Source organism: Chanos chanos, chromosome 7 (assembly GCF_902362185.1).
Source record: "Chanos chanos chromosome 7, fChaCha1.1, whole genome shotgun sequence".
Lineage (NCBI taxonomy): Eukaryota > Metazoa > Chordata > Actinopteri > Gonorynchiformes > Chanidae > Chanos > Chanos chanos.
In genome coordinates, this window is record NC_044501.1 from 40936386 (window position 1) to 40956238 (window position 19853).

The following is a 19853-nucleotide window of genomic DNA, read 5'->3' on the forward strand; positions in this document are numbered from 1 at the left end:
CGAACAAATCCGGCATAAATCTCTAATATTAGACACCGTGGACTTCTTGCTCTCAGATCAGAGCAAATTCTTTGCGTTGCTCTCCTTTTTTTTTTTTTTTTTGTTTTTGTTTTTGTTTTTTTGTTTTTTTGCCGACGGGAGTTTCCTTTCTAACACTGGCGACGCCGAATATTTCGGGAAAGCAACTCTTTCTAGAGCTGTTTCTAGCACTTAAATGGCTACTCCACAGTTTCGTAGTGTCTCTGGGCACAAACCTCTAAGGACCATCATGCACCATGGACAGCTCCAACCCACAACACCTGTCACGCTCAGTGTTTTGAATAAAGTCATTACTTCTGACAGAGAGAATAGCACTCAATATCCATGTTACTGTTCCTAAAACACGACTGAGAATCAGTGGATAAAATCTGCACATTTCTGATAATGTCTAATGCTTAGAGTCTGTGTCTAAGTCTCCGATAAGTCAGTATGACTTTAGACATAATGATTTCAAGAGTCTCTGTAATGCTGCACCCTACTCAGCAGCATAAAGCCAAGTGAGGAGAATGCTAGAAACAATTTCTTTCACCATCCCTTTCATTCACAGTATTAGTCTTTCAGTTGTTTATTGGCCCTGTTTATAAAATCTCTCTCTCTCTCTCTCTCTCTCTCTCTCTCTCTCTCTCTCTCTCTCAAAAAGAAAAAAAAATATAATAAATATGATTTATTTCATGTACCAGAACTTTTGACTCCAAAAACCTTATAAGAATAAGGATGTCACTAGGGCAGCCATTCTGCTCACATTATCGGATATGATGTCATTTTGTGCAATGTCTCCCTCTGCTGGACTCAGACTGAAGTTCAGCTGGGCTTCACATCAACTCAGTCTCCAGCTATAGATGAGACTCCTGTTATCAGATGCATGACACACTAGATACTCTAGAGGTCCAAATGCAGTGACACCAGAAACTCATAAAATTGTTTCTCAGAAAAACTTCATTAAGATGTTATCTATTGTTACGATGGAAAACGCTCTAAGACAGAAATTAGAAACAGTGAAAACACTGACAGTAAAATTAGTCATTTATTTTTACCTTTAAAACACAAACTACCGAGTTACATAAAAATGAACGACAAAGCAAACTGATCATTACATTTTGATCTAGTGATGAAAGAAATGGACTTGTAAGGTGAGACAACACAAAGTGATCTAAGAGTCACAATCAATTACATTGCTTTGGCAATGGTTATATATGCTTAGATTGATCAGGAAATATTTAACAATAACTTTATAATTACTTAATACTTATTTAGTACTTTTAAAAATCAGGCGCAGACTTAAACTGAGTTTTGAACATATGGATGCCTGTGTACACGTAGTCACAAACTGAAATACAAAACATTGTGAATATTGGTGGGAAAATGTTATTCTCATACCATTCAATGATCATCATGTTTTGTCTCAACATGCAATTAAATCAGTGCTGTCTGCATTCAGTATACAAAAAAAAGGCGGAGTTAGCAGGAGCAGCAGGAGAAACTGAGTCAGGAGCAGAGACAGGGAGCTGGGAGGCAGCAGGAGCAGATTGGGTGACAGTGGAAGTGTGAGATAGACTGCAGTCGTCTACTCCTGGTTTCTTCTGTATTCTGACATCAGCTCTCAGCTCCTGTGGCCAGATCTTTGTGGTTTTGTAAAGCATCACTAGAGAAACTGAAATCCTGGAATGTGCCTGCTGCATCCATTTGGGGGTGAAGTCTTCTTTCATGAACTGAGAGAGACTGAATACAAGTTCAAGCAACTCTTTAATTGTCAGTAAACAGACAGGGTCCGGTCCAAAAACACTGGCTATTGGGTGGATAGGCCTGAGACCCCACCATTACTACTGAGGTCAGGTAACAAGCAAATGTCTTTACACCAGCAGGCAAAAGGGAGAACAGGGCTAAATAAAGATAAGAGTGCTAAACAGAGTGAACAGGGCTAAACAGAAAGAACTGTCACAGTCCAGGCAAGTATTTCCAAGTCCTAGTCCATGTTTTCCATATCAGGTGAGATGAGTGTCTCCTGTCTTTTATGTCTTGTCTGTCTGTTCCAGGTTGCTCTGGTCCATGTTTTACCCTGGTCCCTTCCTGTTGCCTGCACACCTGCTGACACTCACCTCGTCAGGCACTGCATTTAAGCCCTGCCTGAATCTTCACTCTCTTGCCAGATTATCTTGCCAAGTTACTTATAATTGTGCTGTTGCCTTGTTGTATTTTTTTCTCTTGGACCTAGCCTGTTTTTTTTTTTGTTTTTTTTAAATTTTTGCCTGTTGTCTTTGGAAATTTCTGCCTGCCTCTGCTTATCTTGTATTTTGCTCTTTGACTTAGTGTGCTTTTGGATTTGACTTTTTGCCTGGTGTTTTTTTTTTTTTGTTTTTTTGGTACTTCTGCCTGGACCTATTGCCTGTCTGTTACTGACCTAAGCCTGTTTCCCTATTTGTGAGATTTTGTCTGGTCCCTGATTACCTTTGCCTGGTTTTTCTGCCTCACCATGCCTCTGACTCTCTGCCTGTGTTTTGGACCTCTGTTTTTGTCTTGGCCCTACCTGCACCCTCACTGTATTTTTGCCCTTTTACCTCATTAAACATCTACTAAACCACCTCTCTTGCCCTCTGAGTCTGCTTTTGGGTCCTTATCTCTAACTAGGCCTCACCGACCCTAACAGAGAACAGGGTTAAACAGAGAGACCAAGGCTTACAGAGGAACAAGTCTAACTGGCGAACGAAGCTGACAAAGTAACAAGGAATAGGATTAACAGGGCAGTTAGGAAACAAGGAACAAGACACTGCTCAGTACAGACAGCTAATGTACGATTTCTCAAAGCACCCATGAAAACACTGCAGTATATATTTAGAATGACACAATGAGAGAACGAACAGGTGCACATATTAATTGGAGGAACAAGGTGATTAGACAATCAGGTCCAACTGGATTTTGACCAGGAGACAGGGAGCCAGAGACAGAGATCTGACAACACAAATTCAGCTTTGTGTAGATAGGGCCTGGCTTTCCACTCATCTCACCTGATATGGAAAAGCAAAATATTGAATCACACAAAATTCAACTTGACATCTTAACACAATGGTACACAAGCAGTCTCACGGTTTGTTTAAGTGTTTTTTTATCATCTGTAAGATCATTATTTTCCTGTTAAAACAATAATAACCCTTCAACTCTGAATAAACTGTCTGTCAGTTATCTTTTCTCACTGTCCTGATGTCTTACTGTCTTTTGTCATTGTACCCAGGCATATTCAGTGTCAGTTAAAATGGTGTGAGTGTGTGATGGGGAGTGTAATGATGGTGTCACTATACCTGTGGTTGTGTTTGAGCTTAGGAGTAAGAAAACTGTGTCCTCCTGTGGTGTGTCGGTCTTGTCTGATGGAAGAGAAAAGGTCATATAAAGTATGATTTTGACTTCTCAGGAAATACACAAGCAACACGTACTGTACAATCCCACACATACTGATGCTTTAAATGTTCATCTATTGGGTTGTTTTGGTTGTGAGGTAAAGTGTATGTACCTTTTTCCTTTCATGTTTCAAAAAGTTAATATTTTTCATCTCAACATTAGAATAAGTCACACCTCTTGGCCCGTCCACAGGATCATCTAAAATTCAAGAACAACAACAACAACAACAACAACAACAATAAATTAAAAATAACAATTAAATAACACTCAATTCTATCAGTTAATTACTGTCACTAGTAGTGTTTAATAATGTGTGATCTATAGCTTCATTAGACTGACAGAGATGTTAAAATGATTAGTATGTGTTATGTTTAAAGTTGGGTTTAGGGCACAATCAAAGGTCATATGATTACAGTGTTAGTTATAGACTTTACCTCTGTTTCCTCTACTTGGAATATCAATATCATCATAGATGTGAACATTTCCTATGAAAGAGAGAAAGACATTATGTTTATGGAAGTTCAACATGTAACTGTCTATGTTAACAGTAAACTTTACCTCTGCTGCCTTCATCTGGACTCTTAATGGTGTCATAAATATCAGCAGTTCCTATGAAAGGCAACATTAAGAGACAACAGGGGTATGGGTGTTTGTCATGTAAATCTAAATGTAGATATGTATACATTTATTATTTAATAATATACATATATACTGACCATACTGGAGTGACATGTATCCTGATTCAGTGCCCACTCTTTCCAGTGTCTGGTTCTGATCCTGGTTTGAAGTCTGTCTAGTGCTGTTCGGTCTCTTGGCTCTAGGGGGCGAGAAAGATCTCTAATTCAAACAAAGTGGCTCTATACAGTACTGCATGAAAGCTTGTGAACCCTTTAGAATTGTTCATATTTCAGTATAAATGTGACTTTAAACATCATCAAAGTCACAAAAGTAGATGAAGAGAACTGAATTAAACAGATGAAACAAAAATATTATGGTCATTTATTTATTTTTTTTAGGAAAATGATCCAGTTCAGTAAGCCCTCTGTGTCTGCAGCTTCGACATCCGCTGATTCAACCAACCACAGATCGAAAATGTTCGGGGGATCAAAAAACAAACAAAGAAAAAAAAACAAAAAAAAACGAAAAACAGAAAGTTCCAAAAAAAGTATTTATTCTAGTTATTACACGGCTTTGTTGAACATTTGATTCTGATTGGTCAAATGTGGAATTCTACGGTCTGTTATTTCTGAATAGCAAACTGTTGCAATGAGTAACAGACTGTTGCTATGAACGCAGCTCTGACTCTAACAGACTATTTTTGTTTTAGCTGAGGCAATAAAATCATTTTTAAACCAATATTTTGTGTTAAATTATTGATGTCTTCTTCTTTGACTTGGCCATTCCAAAACATTAACTGTATTCTTCCATAACCACTCTTTGGTAGAGGGACTTGAGTGCTTAGGGTCGTTGTCTTGCTGCATGACCCACATTCTCTTGAGATTCAGTTCATGGACAGATATCCTGACATTTTCCTTCAGAATTTCCTGGTATAATTCAGAATTCATTGTTCCATCAATGATGGCAAGCCGTCCCAGCCCAGATGCGGCAAAACAAACCCAAACCATGAAACTACCACCACCAGCTTTCACAGATGGGATATAATTGTTATGCTGGAAAGCAATGTTTTCCTTCCTGCAAACATAACGCTTATCATTTAAACAAAAGAGTTCTATTTTGGTCTCGTCGATCCCCAAAATATTTTTCCAATAGCCTTCTGGCTTGTCCATGTGATCTTTAGCAAGCTGCAGGTGGGCAGTGACGTTCTTTTTGGAGAACAGTGGCTTTTTCCTTGCATCTGTGCCGTGCACACTGTTGTTGTTCAGTGTTCTCCTGATGGTGGACTCATGAATATTAACATTAACACAGTTGCTTAGAAGTTACTCTGGGTTCCTTTGCGACCTCACGGATTATTACACACCTTACTTTTGGAGTGATCTTTGTTGGTCGAGCACTCCTGGGGATGGTAACAATGATGTTTTAGGTCATATTTATGCAGAAATATAGAAAACTCTAAAGGGTTTACAAACTTTCAAGCAGCACTGTATCTATGGCATGTCTGACAAAGCCAAAGGTTATGAAGACTCAGAATACTTACAAGCAAATTTCAGTAAAGTAGAGACCTGTGATGTTGAGGAAACCTTCATTACTGTCTAGAATTTACATCACTAATATTTGCTCAAACTGATGTTGTTACTACAGAAAAAATGTTTGGATAAGAATGCAATAAATCTGAGGGGGTTAAGACATCAGTGTTTTGTGATTTTAAATGACTGGCAGACATACATAAGGAACTGAAGTAAAGATGTAAATGTTAACCTTCCGATTGCTTGGACCAGTAAAGGAGGATGATTACAATTATGATCACAAAGGCAACACCCAGTCCCACCACCACTCCTACTGTTACAGCAGAGGATCCATCACTTGATACTGAGTCTATTCACACACACACACACACACACACACACACACACACACACACACACACACACACACACACACATTAGTAATATACTCACATCATTACAGTAGACATTCAAATGATGTTTCACTTGCCTCTGACAGTGATCCAGCTCTTTGGTGACTCTCCTCTCTCTGAGTGTTTACACCAATAGAGACCCTCATCTGACTTTGAGACAGTAGGGATGGTCATCTCTCCTGTAGTCTGATTCTGGAGGACTAATCCATCTTTATAGAAATCAGCTCTGAGGTCGGAGGGGTCATATCGATATCTACAGCGCAGAGTCAAAGTATCTCCCTCAGTAACAGGATGGACAGGACTCTCCAGGATCACATCGCCGTCTATAGAACAGAACACAGATACGTACACTATGGAAAATAAGAGCAAGCTCTAAATATGGATACCTATAATACGTTTTAAATATTATGCCAGCATTGGTGCAATTAATGGATGGTTGATTCAAATTTACATTTTATAGCAGCTTTGTTACAATGGTCATACACTGTCTGACTGCTCTTTACTTGTTAATGATGTTTTGTGTGGTCAGACAAGGATTATTGTTTTTGTGAGCTTGTCTACCTCACTGTCTTTTATCGCCTTTTTCTTTTTTTCTTTTTTTTTTATCCCTATAAGCCATCAAGGGGAGATATTTTCTGACAAAAACAAAAGTCATTCACGCAGACAGGTTTTTCCATAATGAAAATGATTGCTGAGTCTCACTGGTCACTTTAACGTTGAGAGGATTACTGTTCCCTCCAGAGTCAGACTGACACCAGTACACTCCACTGTCTGATGACTGGAGGGAGCTGATGCTACATGTAGATCCTGTTACTGATCCCCAGTCTGATGAACAGTCTGACACCTCTCCATTATCTGTGTATCGTCTCACTGTCCATTCAGTAGAGTCACTCTGTACCTCACAGCTCATTGAGAGAGAATCAGATGTAAAGTGTTGAGTTGTGTACGGTCTGATGATCAGTGAGGCTGGAGGAGACAAACCTGCAGGTAGAGGAGACAGAGCTGAGACACAGAAAGACAGACTTAGATTTCATGTTTCTTCAGGCTTTGAGATCACATGCAGGTGATGCTACACATTAGTGTTATATTATACAATCATGTTAAAAAAATCATTTAGAAGGGATTGAAATCACAGCTGTCGACTACTATACTACTTTCAAGCATTACACTGATCACTCACCTCTTACACTGAGAAACACAGGGTTACTCCTCTGTGAGGATGTGGGTCTGTAATCTCTCTCTCCCTGACACCAGTACTGATCCTGGTCAGTTACAGCAGCTGCTCTGATGGTTAATGTGTCTCCAGTTATAGTGTAACCATTAGATTGAGACACTGCAGTCTGAGTGCTGACTTTATACCATTCATATCTCCAGTTCCTCCAAGTCTCTATCACACACTTCAGACTGACTGTCTGTCCACTGTACACAGGACTCTCTGGTTTCACAGTGAGTGTAGCTGTGGGTAAATCTGTGGAGATTATGAAAATGTTACTAACGTATTAAATTCAGCATTTATATTTGTCAGTTGCACTCAGTCTAGCTTGAACAGAGTGTTAAGACTTGTTGAGATGGTTTCTTAAACTTAATTCTCATACAATGTATATTGCAAACATTTCATCTGTACTGATAGTTAGATCTTTCTGTCAGTCAATCAGTCTTACTGAGATTATAAAGACAGTACTGAAATCACCAAACATAGTGTCGTAGTGAGGAAAACACTGTAACTGTTTTGTTGCTGATTTTAGAGAGTTTGCATTAAATCTCATTAAGAGACAAGCAAGAAAGTAGATTTTAGAGTGACTGTCTCTCCAGTGTACACAAGACCCTCTGGTTTGACTGTCACTGTAGCTGTTGGTAAGCCTCAGCAAATGAGGAAATGTTAGAAAAATACTTCAAATACAACATGTAAAACTCATATACTATAATCACTCACAAATGCAGTGTCAGTATTAACTGACTATTAAATTATTAAAAGCAAATTTATTCTCTATTAACATTTGAATGGAGACATACAGTATTTACTGCTATTGCTCAAATTCATGTTGATAAAGTTTCATGCTGGGAGTGATTTTTGTGTTTTCTCATAACATTTAACACCAAAATATATACAAAAAAAATGCCTTCTTGACTGAATATGAGACAGAATTTGTTTTGCCACTCACTGACTTACAATATGTTTTTATAATTTGGGTTAGGGCTAGACATTTGTTGATGATTGTTGTAACATTAAATTGTTTTTGTTATTGTGGTTGTTGTTGTTGTTGTTGTTGTTTCTGTTATTACAACTATTTTATACATTTTTCATCATATAAACTTTTTTTTCGTAAGTTACACACTTGCAGATAGCTAACATGTAAATATTTGAGTTTTAATAAGAGTAGAGATAAAGAAGTCTGGAGTCTCCGTACTAAAAATAGACACAGCTTCCACTGTGAAATCATCCACTCAAGAGCCTGTCATTTCACAGAGTATATTAATGTATGTAAAGACTTTATTCTGATACTAGAGTAAATGAAGAAACACTGATGATGTATCAGAGATCATCACTCACCTGTCACAGTGAGAGCAACACCATCACTCCAGTCAGAGTAGACACTGTGATATAGATGCACTGCACATGTGTAAGTGCCACTGTGAGATATTTGTAGAGAACTGATTTTATATTCATTGCTTGTATTTCTGTAATCTGAGTTCACAACATTGTCTTTACGCCAGGCATATCTCAAACCAGAATATTTTCCTCTGGGAAATTCACATCTGAGTGTAACTGTCTCTCCACTGAATCTCTGAGTCCACTGAGGATACAGAGTCAGAGAAGGTTTGAATTCTCCTACTGGAATCAGATAAAATAAAACATTAAGTCTAAAACATCATGAACACAAATAACTCTAACTAACATAAATGCCATTAGGAGACCCATTACAACATCTCCTGTCATAAAAATTATATGCTCACTTAATGATGATACTCTGTGTTTCTGATAACTGAGTTGTTTACACAAACTTCACCTAATTATACACTCCATAATGTGAACAATCAAACATTATCCAGAAAGATGTATAAAGAATTAATGAAAGTCATTAAAACATATGAAACATATTCATTACCATGAGTCTGTCCAGAGCAGAAAAATGAACTCAGCACTAAAACACAAACAGAGAAACATCAGATACATTTGACTGTTTACAACACTGTCTTATCTCTATATGATACTGATTAGATTCATTATAACTACACTGTCTCATCTTTATATGATACTGATTAGATTCATTATAACTACCCTGTCTTATCTCTATGTGATAATGGTAGGATTCATGAAGACTGATTTCTTACAGTAAACATTTATAGGAACTATTGTTATAGCCTCTATTTTTTTTTTCCCCATCGCCTGAACAAGTTAATAATTCAAAAATAAGCTTTGTGTAAATGTGGCGTAAAAATATTAAACACAAATATCTTGAAACATAAACAAGATGCTCCGACAATTCTGCTCAGTTCTGTTATTGACAATATTTAATATCATCAGGTTTAAACATCCATGATTTTTTCTGCAATAAACTGCTAGCTCAGAACTCTATGTCTTTCAGTGTGACAATTTACCATCATTATTTCAAATTTTGAATGCACTATCATTAAATTATTGCATTCTAGGTAACCCTCAGTGTTCCTTTCTGCATGAAATTCTATAAATATTCAACCCTTCACTCTACAGTCATGCTAACAGAAAATCTTAGTAAATGTATAGACCCCGTTCACATAAAAACATGTGATATAGATTATGATGACAAACTCTTTTCCACATTTCACAATGAATTAATGACATTTCATACTATCTAATGAGACATAGAGAGATGGCAGAACTAAGCCTTTTATCCTTGGTTTAAATTCACATAAACAGATAATGGGAAACAAGCTGTTCTGAAATAATCATGAAGAGACATTAACTCTGGTACACACTGAAGCTTAGCACATTTTGAGAAATGTATTCTTATGTGGATGGATGAGAAGGTATGAGAGAGAAAGATGCATGAGAGAGAGAGAGAGAGAGAGAGAGAGAGAGAGAGAGAGAGAGAGAGAGAGAGAGAGAGAGAGAGAGAGATAGGATAAAAGCAAAAAAAAAGTGTGAGGTGTGGGGCATTCATCTTTTGGAATTTTTTAAATTTGATGTTTTACTTGTACATATCTGGGCAAAGCAACAGGAAAAAAGGAAATGTAATGTAACTTTTGTAATGTGTTTGGAAGAGAACATTCATTGTGACAGTTTATTAAACAACTTTTAATACAGACTAACCATTAGCAAAGCAGAAATCAAATTACAGAACATGTGTTGCCGTGGTGTAAATACATGAGAACATGAGAGAGGGACAGTTCATAGACAGGGGAGAGAGAGAGAGAGAGAGAGGGGGGGGGGTAAATGAAACCTTGCAAATTTATTTTTTATCTGTTATAATTATTAGATTATGAATACATAATTAAAGTAAGTTTCATAGTGTTTCACTTATCAGCCCGGTGTGTGTGTATGTGTGTGTGTGTGTGTGTGTGTGTATGTGTTAAATTAGTAATTTTATGGTTTTATTCAATTATATTATTCACTTTCTTAATTACACAGCTGAAACCTTCATTGAAAAAAAAATGAAAAAAATCTGAAATTCTCTTTCTGAAATGAAAATTATAGTGGACACTCTGGAACTTTCTAGCCCTTGATGACCAATTCATTATCTGACAATAAAGAAGGAGAAAACAATAGCTCTTAAACAATGCAATGCAGCCATTTCATAACTAATATGACTACTAATGAGTTGTGTCAATGTAAACAATGCAAGAAGACAACATGTGGTTGTCAGTACTAAATCCTCTGACCTCAACATGAGATTATTCATTATCTGAGTAGAAAAATGAGAAAAGTGTCTGATATGTTCTGATAAACTCTGGGTTATAGGAAGTGAATAAACTGTTCTATCATTTGTTCAGGGACATGAAACACTGAGGACCTTAAATCTCGCACTGATTAATTCTCTTACTGATACATAGACAATACAACAATGTCTCACTGCAACGTGACCTGTCATCAATGTCATATTTAGTTTATGATTCTGGAGTTGAAGTGAACTGAATGCCACAGAGTGAATGTAGCTCTATAGAAAAGGTACATATAAAGAGTAGAAGTTGTTCTATCAAAAAGCAAAGACATTATTTCTCTCTCAAGGAGTAATTTAATTGGGGGAAGGGGAAAAAAAGAACACCTGAAAAAGACATGACTTACAGTTATGTTTAAGAATTTGAGAATTAAAAAATTATGGGAGACACTGTTGAAACTTTTAGTCCTGAATGATCAATTCTTTATCTGAGTATGAGAAAGGAGCGAACAAGTGCTCTAAAGAAATTCAATGCAGTCATTTCATAAGCAATATAACAACGGATAAGTTGTAGAATGTTTTAATGTAAATAATCTAAAAATGACAACATGTGACTATCACTCTTAAAAATTCTGACCTGACCATGTGATTTATACTTTATCTGAGTGAGAAAAAGGAGAAAATGAGTTTCTGATAAGTTCTCATACACTCCGGTTTAGAGGAAGTAAAAAAAAAAAAATTCTTTTGTTTGTTCACAGAAGAAATGAGTCGCTCAGAGCCTTAAATCTCCCACTGATAAATTCTCACACTGATACATAGACAATACAACACCATTGAACTGCAACACGACTTTTCACTGAACTTACACTCAGTGCATGGTATCAGAGTCATACTTCACAGAATGTCATAGAGTCAACACAGTGCTGTAGAAAAGTTATATATAAAGGCTGGAAGTTGTTTTCTCAAAAAGCAAAACAGGTTTAAGAGCGATATAACTGAAGGGGAAAAAAAGAAACAAGTGAAAAAGACACTTACAGAGCAGCACATGTAGTGGACTGAGCTCCATGCTGTGAGAGTGAGAGACTGTTTGATATGAACTGTGTGTTATAAACTCTTCCTGTGTTTGAGAGCTCTTCCTCTGTTCAAAGAGGGAGTGACAAAGAGAGCAGAGAGAAGAGAGAGAGAGAGAGAGAGAGAGAGAGAGAGAGAGAGAGAGAGAGAGAGAGAGAGAGACAGACAGACAGACAGACAGACAGAGAACTGATGGATAATATGAACGGAAAAGCCTGTATTGGGAGTGGCTACATTTGCTCTAATTCTTTCTCTTGTCCAGTTCAGTAATGAAAGTCTAATGAAGAGAACACCAAGAAAATGTTTTGTCACAGATGGATCATCTCAAACAGAATTTGCGTTATTAAATGAGTTTTAATACAGATGAACCCTCAGTATTTATCATTAGTAACTGGAGGATCACGGTCAGATAGAATGATTATTTTAATATGACAGTTGTCTCACTAAGTTATCTGAAATATAAATACAGTAGTCAGTGCAGAAATGAATTTTTATGAAATGAGTTTCACTGACCACCACAAACAATAAAAATATATCTTAATGTCTTTTATATATCTTTATTTTCCCCCTGTAGAAAATGTCTCTGCAGAACAGGATGTAAGACTAGCTGTCACTTCCTCCCTCCCTCTCACTGGTCTAAAACCACATGACAGAAATGAAACAGAAACCAAACCACAATTTCTCACCTCTACCCTGTTCTCATACGTCAGACTCCTGAATGCTGTGGTTGGGACTTTTGGAGTGTGACTGTTGTATGTGATATTTATATGTTTGACAAATTATATGTTCTAAAAAATGTCTGTGTTGCAATATCCGCTCTGGGCTGATGTAGTGGAAATTTCCATTGTCTCTTTCAACGCATGTGGAGAGGAATACGTCAGAGTGACTAAATAAATGTATAAAATGAAATAAAATCAAAACATTTTATATAAGAATTGTATGGCTATGATGGAGAAGGGCCTCGCAGAAGGCTGACGAGTTGCAATAGAGCGAAACACTTAAACACTTTTTGTGTGTGTGTGTGTGTGTGTGTGTGTGTGTGCGTGTGTGCGTGTGTGCATGTGTGTATGTGTGTGTGGATGGGTGGGTGGGAGTGTGTTTTGTTCATGTTTTTGAATTTGTACAAGCAAAGTTTTTTTTGTTTTGTTTTTTTTGGGTTTTTTTTTTTTTTTTGCTTTTGTTTTTGTTTTTCTTCAATAAAAACTTTCACCTGTTTTAAAATGTACCAAATCCTCCTATTCCTGAACTAGGGGAACCTAGAAAAAGGGAACATGAGTACATGACCAATCAGGGAAAAAGATCTAAGAAGGTATGAAGCTGCAAAAGTTTCACAACCCCTGTCTCCTCATTCTGCAGTGTGATTCAGCACCATGGACAGTGCCCACAGATTCACAGTGACCATAACTTTTTTTTTTTTTTCCCTGAATGATAAATGATTCACAGGACAGTGTCTTCAGTGACCGTAACTTATACTCCAGAATGATGAATGATTCACTGTTTTCAGTGACCATAATTTATATTCCTGAATGATGAATGATTCACAAAGTCACTGTTTTCAGTGACCATAATTTATACTCCTGGATGATGAATGATTGAATGAAAGGTTTTCAACCTTTGACATTTTTCGCAGTGAAGCCAAACAACACAGGTGTGCTTTTATTCAACTTTTTATTTTAGTCAGTCATTCTAAAAGTTTGAGAGAAAATGAACAGCTTTGCACAGCAAACAAAGCAACATGTGTTAAGAGTGAAAAAAAAAGTCATAGAAAGTTGTGATTGAAACAGCAGTGGAGGTACCAAGGGGAGTCTGTTGTTGCTGATGGGAGCAGGTTTCTTGTTTGTCAGATTGGTCGTTCAGTCACTGGGCAGAGAGAGAACAGACACAGGGATGGTTAGAGGACTTAACCACTTTCATCTTGACTCAAGACACTCTGACTCTAAATCCTGTCAGTAACATTTCTGAACAATCCTGTCTCATCAGGAGTTTGGAGGTAAGCTAATTGTCCATTTGGTATTTTTATGAATTTCTTTAAGCTGCAGTGCTATACTGCCACTAGAGGGCAGACAAGTGCTAAAACAAGTGCAAAGAGGAAAGCAATGTGTGAACACATCACAACTTAAATGCTGTACATTACAGAGCAATGAAAAATGTATTTAGACTTAATTTGACGATATTATCTTTGGTACCATATTACATTACCTCTGTGAACTTTAGCTATTAACGTTTGGGGCTTCTGTGTTAAAATCTTATTTAAAGCACCTAAACATTTAGAACTCATAGACAATATATTATTATTATACATACCAGTTTAACCTGGGAGTAAACTTGTACATTATTATACACAGCAGTTTAAGCTGGGAGTAAATTTGTACATTATTATACATACATGTTTGAGCTGGGAGTATACTTAAACATAATTATACATACCAGTTTGAGCTGGGAGTACACTTCTTCTGTCGTGTAGCTGGTCTTGCCTATTATAGAGGAAAATATTCTCCTTAATTAAAATTTCATATTTATGCACAGCTGCATATCAACATCCAATAGTTTATTAATAATTTATTTCTTCCTTTTTTTCTTTCGTATTTTATAAAATAACAGAAAAATTAGTGTAATTGGAGTTAAAAAAAATATGTCTGATAAAGTGAACAAGCCCCACAATTCAACACAACGCTGGTCTTACCTTCACTCCTCATCCTCTTTTTCTTCTGTTTTATCACAATAGGAGCATAAGTCACATCACTGGCTCCAGCTACACAATCTATAGTGTGATAGAATATGAAGAGTTCAAATGGGAGTGTTTGTTCTTCTCGGTTTTAGCTCATATTTAGCCCTTAAACGCTGTTTTCTGCCCAAAACAAACGATGAAATGCTAATTATGAAAATGGACAAACCGCAAACAAACACTACATTTGATCCGGTCTGACATATTGTCTCTCTTACTGAAGCCCTTAAAACTCAAACATGTTCAGCCTCACTCAAAATGCTATAAATCTGTGATGGACATTGTAGTCAAGTCAAGTCAAGTCAAGTCAAGTGTATTGTTATCCCATCCATATACAAGTATACAGTAGTTTCTCACTGACCACAGTTATCCAGTCCATAAAAGAGAATATAGTGGAAGAAAATAACATTTCACCTGGACCACAGTTCAACATACAAGATAAGGGCAGTGGACACAAGATTACACATAGTGCAAGTAACAGGACAACTGACACATAGTGCAAATGGACATAACAAGAACACACACAATATCATATCACACATCATATCATACATCATATCATATATCATGTCATGCATACTGTATAACAAAAACACAGGGCAGTTAAAAAAAACATTATGGTGTTGTTATACCTGTGGTTGTGTTTGACTTCAGCTGTGAGTAAACCGTGTCCTCCTCTGGTGTACTGGTCTTGTCTGATAGGGGTAAGAGTTTGAGTTTATGAGATATGACTTTAAATATAATGACATTCTTAATGACTGATACAATATGAATGGAATAACTATAGAGTCGTGTTGCTGTGGTTGTGAGATGAGGTTGATTTACCTTTTTTCCTTATTTTCATGTTTTTCATCATAATCTGAGAATAAATCACATCACTTGGTCCCTCTTCAGCATCATCTAACATTCAAGACATGACATTATATATTGTTAGCGCGCATATATTTTCGGGATTTTTGCCAGACTTACAGATACGTAAAATTGTACTGCTGCCTTTCTCCGAAACATGACAGAGAAATGAAGAAATTCAGCGTGTAAGAATGCTTGTAAAGTTCCATTTCTGTTCTGCAGAGACAAGTGTTCTGACTGCATACCCCTTCCTCCTCTGGTCATATCCTGGGTTGACGTCTGACTGATGCCTTTCTGGCTTTTGGCTCTAGAGGGCGACAGAGATCCATCACATGTATACAACAACCTCATGTGCAGCACTGGAAAATTGTACTTGAAGACACAAAATCACTTACAGACATGCTTTGTTAAAACAGGAACCTGTGACAATATATAAAAGGCAATTATTAGTTTAAAGTTATTTAGTGCATTTAATATGTGGCTTGTATTGAATTAGCACAGTCATTACAACAGTCATTATGTGGCATCCACGGCCCTTGAGCAAGGCACTTTACAATTTACAATTTACAATTTAGTTATTTAACCCCCAATGCTCCCCGGGCGCTCACCAAGGAAGGCTGCCCACTGCTCCTGCGTCTGGTGTGTGTGTTCACTACTGGTGTGTTGGATGGGTTAAATGCAGATGACAAATTCACTGCTCACTGTTCACAGTGTGTGTGTGTGTGTGTTTAATCACTGAAACTTAACTTAACACTTTTAATCTCTGTTTAAATCGGCAGGTCTGTATATAAATATTCCGTATCAGATATATAGTGGCCGTACTTTTACCTTTCAACTTTTTTGAGCAGTAACACAGGATCATTAGAACAAGGAGGCCAAAGGCAACACCCAGTCCCACCACCACTCCTACAGCAGAGAATCCTCCATCACCTGACACTGAGTCTATTCACACACACACACACACACACACACACACACACACACACTTATTAATAATATACTCACGCTACTGCAGTTACATGTACATGCAGGGTGCATATATTTTTTCCGTCCTACCTCTGACAGTGATCCAGCTCTTTGGTGACTCTCCTCTCTCTGGGTTTTTACACCAGTAGAGACCCTCATCTGACTTTGAGACAGTAGGGATGGTCATCTCTCCTGTAGTCTGATTCTGGAGGACTAATCCATCTTTATAGAAATCAGCTCTGAGGTCTGAGGAGGCGTTTCGATATCTACAGCGCAGAGTCAAAGTGTCTCCCTCAGTAACAGGATGGACAGGACTCTCCAGGATCACATCACCATCTACACAACAGAATACAATTACATACACTGTGGAGAATACAGTAAGACCAATCACAACAGTACTTAAATTAATGAAATAATTAGTTTTATAACAGGTTTGGTTTTACAGTTACACAGGAGTTTAATCACCTGTAACATTCAGATACAGTATGTGTGGAGCCAGGGAAGTTCTAGTTTACTGATCTGAATGTTTTGGTTTTCACTGAGGCTTTGAGCACATGAAGAACACGACAATTTAGAGGTGAATCTATTATTCAAGGCTGAATGGAACAAGATTTTTTAATGATCATAATTTAGTCAGTCCACTTTATAATACAAGGCCAGAAAGCATATTTCTGTTTTTAAAGGAGTGGTGACGATAAAGACTTACATGTCACTGTAATGTTGAGAGGATTACTGTTCTCTCCAGAATCACACTGACACCAGTACACTCCACTGTCTGATGACTGGATGGAGCTGATGTTACATGTAGATCCTGTTACTGATCCCCAGTCTGATGAACAGTCTGACACCTCTCCATTATCTGTGTATCGTCTCACTGTCCATCCAGTAGAGTTATTCTGTACCTCACAGCTCAGTGAGAGAGAATCAGATGTAAAGTGTTGAGTTGTGTTGGGACTGATGATCAGAGAGGCTGGAGGAGACACAGCTGAGACACAGAGAGACAGAACTGTAATTTCATGAAAGTCTCCTGCAATTTTCAAGTATATTGTTAAAAAGTGGAAAAAAAAGTCACAAATCTGAAAAAGAAAACAGTTCAGGCAACTGCAAAAAACACATGGTAGGAAATGAGAGAGATAGTGGTTAGTACAGAGACAAGGTCACAATCAGCAGAAAACTGGTGAATAGCAACATATCACCGCAAAAAAAACAAACAAAAAAAAAAACAAAACAAAAAAAAAAAAACTTGATGTGTTTATATTTTCCTTTCAGGAAAAAACAAATGGCAGATTCAGCCATTTAATTCCTAGACTCCTAACATATATATTGCTGTGCTGACTCACCAGTGACCCACAGTGTCTGTGTTGTGCTGTACTCTGAGTAATAGTCTGGATTTCCTCTCTGTGCTCTGCACACATAAACTCCTGTGTGTTTAAGAGCAGCAGGGCTGAGAGTGTAGGAGCCTCCAGCTCCTCTGCTGCTGTCTGAGAGGAGTTCTACAGAGTTAGAATGAACTCTGGGTAACCCATCTCTGCAGGGAATGACTCTGTACCAGAGGAATGTCCAGCCTGTAGAGGAGTCTTTAACCTCACAGCTCAGAGTCACTGAGTCTCCTTCAGTCAACCACATCTTTGGAGAGACACTCACAAGTGACTGGGCTTTGTCTGCTGGAAAAGACAAATTGGTTTTCCAATTTTTGCTATCGTCAAAATGTGACAAGCACTGTGTTTTTTGAACATCCGTTTCCAACTGTTTAGTTTAATTTAATTTGTTTTTCAGCTTGCTGTAGAACACTCTCAAAAACAATTGGACATAATCTGTTAAAAGCCGAGAACAGTGTACCAGTAGTCGAATGAAAATGTATCAACAAGCTTAATGATTTTCTTACAACATGTTGAATTTTTAAAGTGTTGATTTGAGTGTTGTCCATATTTGAAAATCTATTTCTGTGTCACCTCTAAATTGACACACTCACCTGATGACACAATCAGTGTTACAGCATTACTCATCTCTGAGTTCTGTGAGTCCCTGCTACGTTTTCCTCTACAGGTGTATTCACCACTGTGAAACTCAGAAACAGGACTGATTCTGTATTCCTGACCTTTACTGACAGGACTGAGTGAAGAACTCTTCCTATACCAGCTGTATTCCCACTCAGTGTCTTTGTCTCCCTGTATTTCACAGCGGAGAATGACAGTCTCTCCTCTGAATGTCTGTTTATCAGGCTGCAGTATCACAACAGCCTTTGGACTCTCTGTAACATTTACCCAGACTGCATCACTGTATTGTGTGTAGTAGACTGGGTTTCCTCTTCCAGCTCTGCACCAGTACTGTCCTCCATCAGAGTGTGTAACAGAACTGATTGTGTAGGAGTCTTCAACAGTGTGTGTCAGTGCTGAAGAGTCCTGTGTGTGCCTGTACCAGTAAAACACCCATCTTGTGGACTGGTCCTGTTTACAGCTCAGAGTAACTGTGTTTCCTCTCAGTACTGCTCCTTTAAGACTGGAGGTGAGTTGAGGTTTTGGTTTTGATCCTGTAGGAGAATAATAAGTAGTTCACTTGACACTTCAAAAAATCATATTACCCTTTAAGTAATTCTGATTGTAATCACTCACCTAAAACAGTAAGAGTAACTGTATTACTTCTTTGTGAGGATGTGGGTCTGTAATCACTCTCTCCCTGACACCAGTACTGATCCTGGTCAGTTACAGCAGCTGCTCTGATGGTGAATGTGTCTCCAGTTATGTTGTAACCATTAGACTGAGACACTGCAGTCTGAGTGCTGCCTTTATACCACTTATATCTCCAGTTCCTCCCAGACTCTATCACACACTTCAGACTGACTGTCTCTCCAGTGTACACAGAACTGTCTGGTTCTACAGTGAGTGAAGTGTTAGGTAAAGCTGTGAAGTTGAACATGGGGGCTGAGTATAACTTCAGTTCAGAAATATCTCTGTGTCACACATGGTTGTTACAGACATTAACATACATTGTCCTTTTGTTGATCTTTGTGAATGTTTAGACCATTACAGGATTAGATATATTTGAAGAAAAATGGCTCTTAATGTAAACGTAAATTCAATTGAAATGGAAATGGAAACGTGTTAATTTTAATGTTTATGTTGATGGATGAATGGTGGAATGTTACACATTGTGTAGAATAGTTTACATTTTTTGTTATTCGGTAGCTTAACGTCTGAAAATAAACACTGAAATATTTTCATCGTTGAACTTTGAGAAAAATATCAGTATGTTGTGTTAAAACATGAACAGACTCACCAAACACAGTCAGTGTTACAGCATCACTCATCTCTGAGTTCTGAGAGTCACTTTTCTGTTTTCCTCTACAAGTGTATTCTCCACTGTCAGACTCAGTAACACTGAACGCATATGCATTATTCCCATTAGAGTGAATTGGTGAGTT

The 19853-nt window shown here is 37.6% G+C and overlaps 1 protein-coding gene across 1 annotated transcript in view; it reads right to left on the bottom strand.

Annotated features, from left to right (window-relative positions):
* Positions 1-2667: 2667 nt before the first annotated feature.
* The window catches only part of LOC115816388 (basement membrane-specific heparan sulfate proteoglycan core protein-like), a 44649-nt gene continuing 27463 nt past the window's right edge, over positions 2668-19853 (bottom strand). The window contains exons 6-16 of the mRNA XM_030779345.1: positions 18399-18962; positions 17139-17417; positions 16523-16768; positions 16295-16372; positions 15250-15312; positions 3988-4038; positions 3864-3914; positions 3604-3627; positions 3333-3395; positions 2947-3041; positions 2668-2676 (exon numbers count right to left, since the gene is read on the bottom strand). Of these exons, the coding sequence (XP_030635205.1) occupies positions 2668-2676; positions 2947-3041; positions 3333-3395; positions 3604-3627; positions 3864-3914; positions 3988-4038; positions 15250-15312; positions 16295-16372; positions 16523-16768; positions 17139-17417; positions 18399-18962 (1523 nt within the window). The remainder of the gene's footprint in view (positions 2677-2946; positions 3042-3332; positions 3396-3603; positions 3628-3863; positions 3915-3987; positions 4039-15249; positions 15313-16294; positions 16373-16522; positions 16769-17138; positions 17418-18398; positions 18963-19853) is intronic.